The 12,452-nt window shown below is 37.8% G+C and overlaps 1 protein-coding gene across 4 annotated transcripts in view; it reads right to left on the bottom strand.

Moving 5' to 3' along the window:
* Gpc5 (glypican 5) overlaps positions 1–12,452 on the bottom strand; it is a 1,368,055-nt gene that overhangs the window by 896,062 nt on the left and 459,541 nt on the right. For all 4 annotated transcript variants that reach the window (XM_031362935.1, XM_031362937.1, XM_031362938.1 and 1 more), the window contains exon 6: positions 6,314–6,434. In XM_031362935.1, coding sequence (XP_031218795.1) covers positions 6,314–6,434 — 121 coding nt within the window. The remainder of the gene's footprint in view (positions 1–6,313; positions 6,435–12,452) is intronic.

Here is a 12,452-nt window from a genome sequence, read left to right as displayed (position 1 = left end):
GGGAGAGGGAACTCATAGAGTCTACCTCCAGTAGATACACAGGGTCTCAAATGGACATACACATATACCACCCCACAGTCAAAATTTCTGACCCAGAACTGTTCCTGTCTAAAAGAACTGGAGGGACAAAAATGGAAAAGAGAATGAAGGAAAGGTGGTCTGGTGACTGGCCCTTCTCCTGGGAAGGCACATAGGCCTGACACTATTCCTGATGCTATGATATGCTACCAACAGGAGCCTAGCACGGCTGTCCTCTGAGAGGCCCTACTAGCAGCTGACTGAGACTGAAGCAGATACTTACACCCAACCATTGAATTGAAGTCAGAGACCCCTGTGGTTGAATTAGAGAAAGATAGAAGAGCTTGAAGGGGAGGGCAACCTCATAGGAAGAGCAGCAGTCAAACTAACCTGGACCCCTAAGAGCTCCCAGAAACTGAGCCACCAACCAGGCAGCATACAGAGACCCATGGCACATGACCTCCTGGTCATGCCTTTGTGGGAGAAGATGTGCCTAGTCCTTGAGAGAGTGAAGGCCCCAGGAAGGATACCTGGTGAGGGTTGGGAGAGAAAGAGAACCCTCTTAGATGCAAGGAAGAGGAGGAATGCGATGAGGAACTGAGGGAGGGGGCACCAGGAAGGGGGGCAACTGCTGGACTGTAAGTAAATAAAATAATTTAAAAAAAAAAAACATAAATCAAGTTAAACCTCCTCCATTTAGAAAAAAAAATGTGTGCCTAGGGTGTGTGACAGTCTCCCTAACATTTTTACACCTGCCTCCACTGTCTGTTCTCGTGGCTGCAGCCTTGTGGATTTATGTCCTTGAAGATGATAAACTTTCTCTTCAGTCCTTTCACCCCAGAGATCTCACCAACTTTCTGGATTCCTTTCCTTTACGTAGCAGCCCACTCACCCTAAGTTCTCTTGTCAGTATCCTGTGTTTCTTTGTAATTCTTGCCAGCGATTGTCATGCTTGCTCTGAATTTATGTCTTTCTCAGAATGCAAACCCACTGGGAGCAGAAGTATCTACTTTGGTTCACCGTTGTATAAATCTACTATAAAACTTAGAAGTTAAAAGGTATATTTCAAGTGCATTTAATAAAATAACTGTAGAAACACTAAAAATGTAGATATTTCAATATAAGATCTCGTAGACCAACTTGCTTAGTGATTAATTGCAGAAGCCAGAGAAAATGAGGTCACAGCTTAAGCAGGTCAAACACACAGGTGTTTCAGAAATGACATATGGAAGTAATTATTACTAATATCTTTTCTGGCAAAGGATATGGATAGATTATTATTGTACGATCGTATAAAGACAAAAACAAGGGGCACATTAATCTCGCTTATGTAATGTAGCATTTTGCCATAGTGCAGTTACAAATGCAGCTAACATCCATTACAATGAAAACAACTTTTATATGAATACTTACTTGATCATCTAAATCTATGGATTGGGCTGTGAAATATGTCCCAATGTCCATGCCCTCACTTAGTTACCACACTACTCCAGACTACTCCAGTGTAATGAATTCTCAAACCAGAAGATAAGCTTTCTGAACCTTTTTCCACAAATGACACCAGGGATCCTGTTAACTGTCCTCTGCTGCTGCATGTGACACTAACCACCTTGCTGGGCATATACATATTGTTAGGAGTCAGAAGTCTGACAAAAAAAAAAAAAAAAAAAACCCTTTTCTGCATGTGCAGGAGAGTCAGCCTAGGAAGTGGGATATTCTGAGGCACAAAAAGTAATGTTTCTCTGACACCTGCTCAGGATACGAATTTCTGTGATCCTTTATAAAAATCGAATTTTCAGCCATATCATCCCAACAGACGTGAAATTCAGACCTCAAAGGCAGTATGTATTTGATACTTTCTTATAATTCTATAATGAAACCGAAGGCTGAATAATTTGAAATCTGCATACTCATAAAGATGAAAGAATGGGGTGGAATCTAAGCAGAAGCTTAAAAAGTAGGACCATTTCCCTGCAAAACCTTGGAAAGGACATGGCTTTGATATCTTTGCAAGGATTTAGCCATGTTATGCTGCAGAGCAACAGATCAATCACTCATTCTCCACAGGGCTTTCATGAACCTCTGAAGATTGGAGACTGAACCCTTCCTTTGTGTGTACCTTCTTAGGTTTAAGCACTTGCCTATATAACAGAAATCAGCTATAAACTTATTAGGAACCACAAAGCTTCCATATATATAATGTATATATGTCATAGATTATAGATAAATAGAAGATAGATACACAGATAGGCACAGAGATACATAGATACATAGAGGGATAGAGAGATAGATGATAAATATAGGTTGATAGATAATAGATAGATGATAGATATAGAACAGCTTGATTGCATGTCTACTTTATATGTAAATTTTGTTTATTCCACTATACACAATTATCATTGCATCTCTAGATGACGTATTTAACTTCCTACAATAATCAAGGGAATAATGAGATAAGAACTGCCAATGACTGACTTTGGCATCTATGTGGTGGATAAAACAAGACAGGCAACTATAGGGGTTGGTGCTTAGAACCACTGACTAGGGTGGGTCCAGAAAACTACAGGGTCTGCTGCCAAAGGCAGCCAGTGATAAGAGAAGGTACTCAGAGGACATTCTTTTGAGGGAACAAAGATTAATTTACTGATGCTAGCAGTCTCTGTGGTCAGCAGAATTATTATGAACTCTTTTAAGTCCTTAGGGCTGCTGAGAAAAAGAAATAAAGAGCAAAAATTCACACATACACAGACACACACACACACACACACACACACACACACACTGAATGGGCAAAACAAAAGGCAGAGTCCAATAACTTCATACAAATATTTATACACACACACACACACACACACACATACAAACCTACAGACAGACATATAAATTGTCATACATAGAATGGTTAGAGAAAAGCTCCAGCAAGCAGGATCCAAGTATTCCACACATACATAGACACACAATTGTTGAATGGAAGGAACAATGTTCCAACCCCATTTGCACAAACTTTACACATACACATTTAATTGGTAGATGGGAGAAACAATGTTTCAGCCACACCATACCATATTTCATTCTTTCTTCCATAGCTTACATATTCCAAAAACAATCTTTCGAGTATTATACAATTACAATGTGGTTAATTTTAGTTTTCTTCTGGTGAATGATTATGAATAAACAGTGTATTTTCTAATACCTTTACAAGAAATAACATTACATAATACAGATAAAGAAAAGAAATTATTCTATAAAACCCACATACATTCATAACCATGCAACCTGTTATAGATTAACAAAGTGTATACAAGCAAGGTAGTTTTCTCAGCCAGTTTCTCTTAACAGCAGGCAGAAATGTGCAGTTACAAAGAAAGAAGTAATTATTTTATTATTTATCTCTAAAAGTAATCATGTAAGAATCTTAAAAGAATCATAAATTTAAACTTTTATATAAAAATCAGCCATACCTACCTAAAATGCCTATCTACTCATCATCAATTTTAATAAATCCTATCAGGAAGCTTAAGGCAAAAAGGGGTCCAAGAAATCAACCATCAGCAGTCCAGCCTCAGTGAACCCCGTCAGCCAGGGCTGCCATTGTCCTTGTTTCCTGGCCATAACGGTCTCTAGCTTAACTGATAAGAGTGGGCCATTCTGAAGTTCAAATTGTTCCCTGAGATTTTCTACATCAGAGCCAGTCGTAAAAACATCTCAACCTAGTTTAGCTAACAAATTTATTTTGTTCCAAATGTTTTCTAAGGGTGGTGGTCATTGTTAACAATCTACATCTCTAAGGTCTTCCCTAGGGTGGTGACAGAATCAGTCTGCTGCAGCAGCAATACCTGAAGGAGATCATCGTGAGTGCCAGAGACACTGCCCAGTGAGAGACTGGAAGCCCCCTTAGAGTTTCCTTAGATTAAGATAATTGTTAGACTAAGAGCGATGTGATGTAGCAAGCAGAGCAGTACTCCATAACAGTATAACGCCCTCAAGACTCACACTCCTCAGGGCCCTGCCACACTGAGTCTCACCCATACGACTGTGGTAACCCAGGGGCTACCTTCCACTTCTTCCTGCATGGTCCTCAGCAAAGATCATCCCATCTCTACTTTTGTTCTCAGAGATAACTTTGAACACACACTGGGTCACTTGTAAGCCATTATAGAAGTCACTGCACTTATGTCTTGTAGTACAGTGAGATGATTATTGTTATGGCCATTCTGGTTCATTGTCAGCAGTGCACTGTAGTTTCAAGCGACTTATGCTTACAAACCAATCGATGTCACTTTGACCAGAGGAATCACTCTGGCCGCTGCAGATCTTCCTCTTGTCTTGGATGCTGTTGACTTGGAGCTGAGTTAGTAGAGCTGATCCTTATGCCAGGATCCTTAAGCAATGCCTTGTGCATACAGGGGACTTAAGGCATGCCTACTGGACTCCACATGGACAGCCTGATGGACTCTTTCAACCCGAATTGTTGTTGAGTCGCGATGAGATTTCTGTTTTGAACCAGGACAACTACAGTACCATTTTCAGTCCACTACACAATCTTAATTTCCTGTACCCTAATTGGTTCCCAGGACACTCAACCATAAATCCTCACACCATGGTCTTTTCCCAAGAAAAAAATACACAAAAACCTGAAATAAAAGTGTACTCAGCCTGTGCATGCAGTCCCTAATACATTCATGGTGAGCCACAGAAACTCAGGAAGTAAAATAATGTCCTAAGTTTTCTTGAGGCTCATCAGTTTCTCACTGGGTCTAGATCAATTTCAACTGCAAGTGTTCTTCTTGTTTCTGTGGAGAATAAACATTCCAAGCAGAAGACAACTTGCCAGGATGAGTTCCTGGTCAGTGTGGGAGATATAGTTACTGATGTCTGCAGACCACGACTGCTTCTGAGCGACGGATCTCCAGGTGACCTCAGCCCACAGATGACCCCTTCCTCACTGATGCTTCCACTCTGACATGATTGCCAGGCTTTCTGTCTGCAGACACACCTCGATTGCCAGGCTTTCTGTCTGCAGACACATCTAGATTGCTAGGCTTTCTGTCTGCAGACACCCTCGACATTTGGGTCACTGGCAGCATAATGTAGCTGGTTCACCTTGGAGCCTAGTCCTTGAAGGAATTGTTTTGAGCTTTACCTGTGTGATGGAGTTAGGTTTTCCTCAGATATTCCTCAGATGCTTCTCTGTTACACTTATTTTTTTTTTTCTGAAAAGGACTTGGCCCTGGTTCTGCCAAACAAAGGGGTTGCTTAAGTATCACAGTGCATGCAAATGGATAAGCGATGAATCGGTCAGTTCCTCTCACAGGAAGTCTAGCCCTTTAGCCACTAGCCTCTATGTCCCCTCACATAGACTTCCATTGGGATTTTGAGGCTCATGAACTGAGTTCAAATAAGTGTCTCTGAAAAACCTAAATGACCACAGCCATACTGACAAGTCACTCAGATATACCTCACATGCAAATAAAATTCAGAACTAGTTAGATGTTTTGTAGTATCATACTGAAAGTGATCAATTATCTACACCAACATCTGATTCAAATGAAGATGTATACTTACATAAGTTGTTACAGAATGACTACAATTTAAGGAATAATCCTTCTTATAATAAGTAGTGCAAAATATGCAGTGGGGATGGTATTTAAAAATATGTAACATATTGTTCCAAATAATTTTAATGCAATATTCTTTTGTACAATTTTCATAATAAAGCCCATATATTATATGTTAAACACAGCAATATATATGACATAAAATATCAAACAGAAGTATTTAATGAGGGCACACCAGTTAGATTACACACTTACCATGTAAGATGTGAAATAAGTAAATAGCAGAAATGCAGACTCTTCACTTATGAGTTAAGTTTCATTAAGGATATTGCAATGTTTATGTCAATATTCATATAGTCATATGAAAGGCTATTCTGGCTCTTGTGGTCTATGTTTTCTTTAGTGATCATAGCTGTCCCTCAACTTACAGCTTTTCCACTGAAGATGAATGGACCCTAAAAGGTTTATTACTGACATGGAAGGCCTGCTTGTCACAGACACACACCGTTCACCCATGCCACTGGAAGTGAGTTTAAATGGTGATGACTCTGCAAAGTATTTCTGGAACAAGAGATACAAAGAAATCATTCCAAAATTCAATTTAGGTAGGATATAAGGTACACTTAGCAGAGAAATCAAATATGTTAGAAAGCATTTGTATACCATATAAAGTTGATAATAAAATAAAAATCAATAAAATAAAATAAATGTAATAAAAATAAAGACCGTGTACTTACCTGGATAACATGCTTCAATTTATCAATGATCTGATTTGTCACAGGATCAGTTCCTCTGACTCTGACTTCAGGGTTTGCAGACTGAGCTTTGATTCCATTCCCAACCACACGCTGAGCATAGCTAATGGGGTGAAAAGGAAAGAGCCATGATTTAGAGAGCAGTCAGGAGCACCTCAAGAGTGCCTTGAGACACCTGGGTTCAGAATTTCAATCTCTGGGAACAGACAACAGGGCCGTGGTTCTCAGACTGTAGACCTATGAGCCACTGTGCCATCCGACTGAGGTGACATGCTTGTAGGGAAAATTACAAAGGATGTATTCAGCTTATAACTGTGTTTAACAACATGATATAAAGTGTGTGAGTGAGTGGGTGTGCATGCAAGCAAGAGGTTGTGTGTGTGTCAATTTATTTTATGTGGTATTTGGATAATCCCCAGTGTAACACACACCCACACCCCCACCCACACACCCACACAAACACACATACATAAACAGGAATGCATTTAGATACACAAGCCAAAATTATTACAATGAAACAAAATTCACACAATCTTTTGTAGATATAGGAATATAGAAATAATCAACTTTAAGTAATATGGAAACATTAGTAATGGTATGATTTCACAGGCAGTAGATGGTAGTTGAGTATCTGCTAACCTCTCCAGATGAGAGTAATATACATCAACTTTTATCATGAAAATATTTAAATTCACCAGTTGCCAAAATGTATCAAGTACTACTCTATTCAATACTCTGTAACGATAATAGACTTGGTGGAAAGGGAGGTGTAAGGTTTTTTTCTTAAAATGCTCCTTACCAACCTGAGAATATAGAATGTCAATGCTAATTAAATCATTCATTGTTACATTCCTTTGTTAAATCATTCCTTTGTTACATTTTACCAGATTTCAAAGTTACCTAGGAGAATCCTGACATACAACTGCACTTGTTTTCTGGACAGTATACTGTAGTTATATAAGTAAAGTAATCCCTCATACTTTTCTTATATTACTGACAAGGATAACATCCCTGAAAGGGAAATGGAAAAGACATGTGGAAAATAAGAAAGTTTATGAAACCAACTAATATCATTAAAGATGCATTTACTTTGGAAAGTGGTTCTTTTGTTCTAATTAGAACATTTTCCTTTTTAATTTTTAAAGTGTTTTATTTATTTACATTCAAAATGTTGCTCTTCCTCCCAGTCCCCCCTTCAAAAGTTCCTTACCCCATTGCCTATCCTCCTTTTCCTCTGAGAGGGTGTTCCCATATACCTCCCAACCCACTGCCTACTCATCCCTGCCCAACCCACCCCAACTGCATCCTCCTTCGCTGGGGCAACAAGGCTCTACAGGATTAAGTGCATCCTTTCCCCCTGAGACCAGACAAGGCAGTCCTCCTCCGTTACACGTGTGCTCAGGGCCATGGAACATCCTCTGTTACATGTGTGCTCAGGGCCATGGAACATCCTCTGTTACATGTGTGCTCAGGGCCATGGAACAGGCCATGTATGCTCTTTGATTGGTGGCTTACTCTCTGGAAACTCCAGGGGTCTGGGTTACTTGATACTTATATCATTTTATATGGAAAAGAATGTCAGATTTTCTTCACAAATCTCAGTAAACATTCAGTTTTGTCAGCTTAACAGAGGAATAGCAGCCATCACTGGAAGAACGATTTATACAATTTCTTCTAAGAACACAATCACAGTTAAAGTAATAGAAAGCAATGCTCACACTCAACTGCAATGAAGCTATTCATTCACTTGAATTCTATTCATTCACAGACCAGGAAGAAGTTTTACCTGCACTGAGAGTGCTTGGTATTAACTCAAGGAATTTCTTTCTTTTTGGTGTTTTGATTATCACACTTTAAGATACTGTTGATTAATTAAATAAGCCCAGGTATAATTTATCAGAATTATGACTGATGAGGAATCACATTCAGCTACTTTACTATTAAATATTTTATTTTATTTATTATTATACTCCTTATTTGTATAGTAAAAACTTTACAAATTATAATAAAAATTAAAGTGAAATATGATTTATTGAAAGCAGTTTCTTTCTTGTTTTTAAGAGTAATAACAGTATGACATAACAGACTCATGTTCATACTACAATGGTTCAAGTGAAACAGATGGATGATATCAAGAGCACAGGGTGACTAGAACTCTCTTCCATTGTAGTACCTTTTAGTCTGTTCATTGTGGTACTATTTTTCCTTCATATATGCTGCCATTTATTTGTGTGTGATAATATTAATGGTACAAAGAAAACAGTATGATGAAATTAATAAAACACAACTACATTAAAAAATACTGAGAAGTTACATAGCCTAAAATAAAGGAAATATAATATTTATTATATTTTGAAGACTGAGTCACCTTCAAAGACATCCAAGACCAGTGGCTCTCAATAGTGGGTGGTGACTCCTTTTGGATTGAAAACCTTTTAACTGATGTCCCCAAAGATCATCAGAAAGAACAAATACTTATATTAAATTCATAACAGAGGCAAAATTATAGTGATGAAGTAGCAATGAAAATAATCTCATGGTTAGAAGGTCAGCCAAAGATGAGGAACTGTATTAAAGAATCACATCATTAAGAAGGTTGAGAACCATGGCCCTAGAGAGGAATAACATTTACCTTCTTGACTTATTTTTAATTAATCAAGAGTGCTTATTACAATAAAAAGGTACTGAGTTAAAAGGTGATATTTGAACACTCTACTATAAGTTAGACGTATATATTTTGAAAAAATACTTCAAAAATTCTATTATTTCTTATAGTATTTATGAAAGAAAATATTTTTTCATTAAGCAATGTGTTAAATAAACAATACACAGGCAAATATTTCTGTTGTGGTAATTCTCCAACCCAAATATGCCCCAGCAATGAAAACACAACTCAATTAATATGAATACAAGCTGTGTGCTTAGATTGGGCAGATCTACCACTACACTACCATCTTCCCCATCTATGAGGCCCCTTATAACTTGTGGTCTCTCCAGGCCACATGTTTTTGCTCTCTTTCCTTCTCTCTCTCAACTTCCAGCTCCACCTTCCCTTTTTCTGCCCAATCACCAAATCAAACCTTTATTTTACAAACTAAGGTGGGAAGAAGGTTTACAGGAAGTCACCTGAGTGCTGACTCATTCCTTGTTCACAACTCCTCCCAGAAGAACGGAATTAGCATCAAACTACAAATAGCCCCAGAGCTATCTGCAATATATATCAATGATTTATGATTGCATATATTCATTGTACCTGATACAGTATTACTTCAGGATGTTTCATGTACTATGCACTGTATGGTAGGCATGTCTGCCTCACATTTTCCTGTCCTTTAGGCCCTCCGCTTCCAGTCTGACCCTTTTGTTACCCAGACAGTTTTACTTCTAATATCTTGCCATAGATTCATAGGCAAGAAGAAATATTTCCATCATTACTAAACAAATGATTGAGGATTCTAGTTTGATTTTGAAACCTTCCCCCCACAGACAAATTTAGATCTCAAATATGATTTCTAAGTTAAATAAAACTTCCTAACAAATGTGTTTAAATTAATTGTGAAATTTCTATAGATCGTCATTTATTTTCTCTGGATGTAACAGTAATGAGAAAACATTTCAAGAGTTCCCACGGAAGTAATTAATTTGGAAAAAAAAAGTTGAGATTTCATTGAGAAGAGCAGAACAAAGCACAAAGACAGAGAAAATGTTTAAGTATAGAAATAAAAGCCCCAACATGTGTGCTCATTTCTTCAAGGCAAGAGTGGTAATGGATGCTAATAATATATTGGAACATTCACTTGAAGGACCACTTGTTCTCATCATCAAGGACAAAGACAAATACCAGCTATCTCCAAACACACACACACACACACACACACACAAACGCACACACCTAAATATTGATTAGCAAGATTTCAGTTCTCTCTGTACTGGACACTTACAGCGTAAATGCAGTAAGACTATGTACAATGTATCACTAGGAAATAGTAACTCCATTCCTGACTTCACTGGCAATGCCTACTTGAAACCACTGCCATAACCTATTGACTGGCAGATCCTAATTTTGTAGAACGCAATATAATTTGATGCAGATTCATTCCTGAATTACAGTATTTTGATATATAGTTATATAATTTCAGGTGAGAAGTCCAGAGTCTGACTCTGAGATTAAAAACAACAAAAATATCAATCATGGATGTTTTCCCCAGGTCCACTGATACAGGATGCAAAACAGGATGGTAGTTCCCGATGATCAAGGCACTTGATCAGTTGTTTCTCTTTACTAAAACTGCAGTTAAAAATCAAAAGTGGACCCAAGGAGCTGAAGGATTTGCAGCCCCTTAGGAGTAACAACAATATAAACTAATTAGTAACCTCAGAGCTCCCAGGGACTAAAACTCCAACCAAAGAGTACACATGGGGGGACTCATGGCTCCAGCAGCATGCATATAGCAGAGGATGGCCAAGCAGGTCATCAATGGGAGGAGAGGATCTTGGCCTGGTGAAGGTTCTGTGCCCTAGTGTAGGGGAATGTCAGGGCCATTAAGCAAGAGGGGGTGGAATGGTGAGCAGGGGGAGGGGGAGGGAACAGGGGATTGTTTTACCATTTTTTTTTATTATTTTATTTTATTTTTCTTTCTTTCTGTTTTGTTTTTTTGGAGGGGAACCTGGGAAAGGAGATATTGAAAATAAGAAAACATCTAATTAAAAACAAAAAAAGAAAAAAATTAAAAGTGGAAATATAATTGCTGTCCTATTTTTGTTATTTTCACTAAATTTTGCATGAATGATTTTGTAGATTTATATTAAAAATTCCTTTCATATCAAGATCATGAGTCTCAATATTGCTATAAGGTAAAATGCTGATTTTATAATTGGTCTACTAAATGTGTTGCTGTCCGCATACCTGAATGGAAACAGAGGCTGTAAACTACACTATAAGCATTTATCAGTGAGTTTCTTGTAGAAGAATAAATTACTTTTAGACTCTCTCTTTCCTGTCTTTCTCTTTCTGATAGCAAATATGATGTAAATACTGTAGTTTGGCCTCAGGATTTTCCCTTATAGTCTTGAGTTGAACCACATTTCTGAGTGCTATTTTGTGAATGATGCACTTATACAACATTTTTCTCTACATGGAAAGTCCTAATTTTGAAGCCTCAGACTAGAAAGAACTCTGATGACTGACTTTATGAGTCAGATTTATGGAAATAACCTTTTATGGTAGATTGATGCTCACAGGAACTTGAGAGAATAAAGACAATTGTAGAATCAATTTGTAATGATTTAACTTTTTATGGTTTCAAAATCTCACTTCAAATTTTAAGACATATAACCATTTTCAAAATACTGATTACCATTTATTTAGCTTTATAATTATATGTGTCATATGTCAATATGATATTTTATCTTTGATTTTACTGATGTGAAAATGAATATAATTGAGTGAGATATTTTAAAATTGCTATTATTTATAAATAACTGATTTCTGTTATGAATGTAGTAGTTTGTGCTATATTTTAGATCGTGATAATATTGGTTATTTTATTTATTTACATTTCAAATGTTATCCTCTTTCTGGTTTCCCCTCCACAACACCCAACCCTATTTCCTCCTCCCTTCCCTCTGCCTCTATGATGATGCTCCCCTACCCTCCCAGCTACTCCTGCCTCAGTGACCTAGCATTCCCCTATCCTGGGTCAAACCTCTACAGGACTTGGGGCTCCCCTCCCAGTGATGCCAGATAAGAAAATCCTCTGCTCCATATTCAGCTAGAGCCATGAGTATCCCCTGTGTTCCCTTTGGTTGGTGGTTTAGTCCCTGGGAGATCTGGGGGTTCTGATTGGTTGATATTGTTGTTCTTCCTACTGAGTAGCAAACCCCTTCAGCTCCTTTCTCTAACTCCTCCATTGGAGTCCCAATAATATAATTTTTAAAAGTCACTGTATGCTTTACAAATAATGAACTTCCAGCACATCATTGTGATTAAACAATTAAGAAAACATATGTTTAGAAAAACTAGAAAACATGAACTCATTAAAAAATGGGCATGGAACACACAGAGAAAGCCACACTCCCAGGTGATCTAACAAGCTCAGGATCCCAGGATCCCAGAATCACA

This window comes from Mastomys coucha, unplaced genomic scaffold (genome assembly GCF_008632895.1).
Source record: "Mastomys coucha isolate ucsf_1 unplaced genomic scaffold, UCSF_Mcou_1 pScaffold9, whole genome shotgun sequence".
Taxonomy (NCBI): domain Eukaryota; kingdom Metazoa; phylum Chordata; class Mammalia; order Rodentia; family Muridae; genus Mastomys; species Mastomys coucha.
The sequence above is the reverse complement of the archived record's forward strand: the minus strand, read 5'-3'. Positions and strand labels throughout refer to the sequence as shown.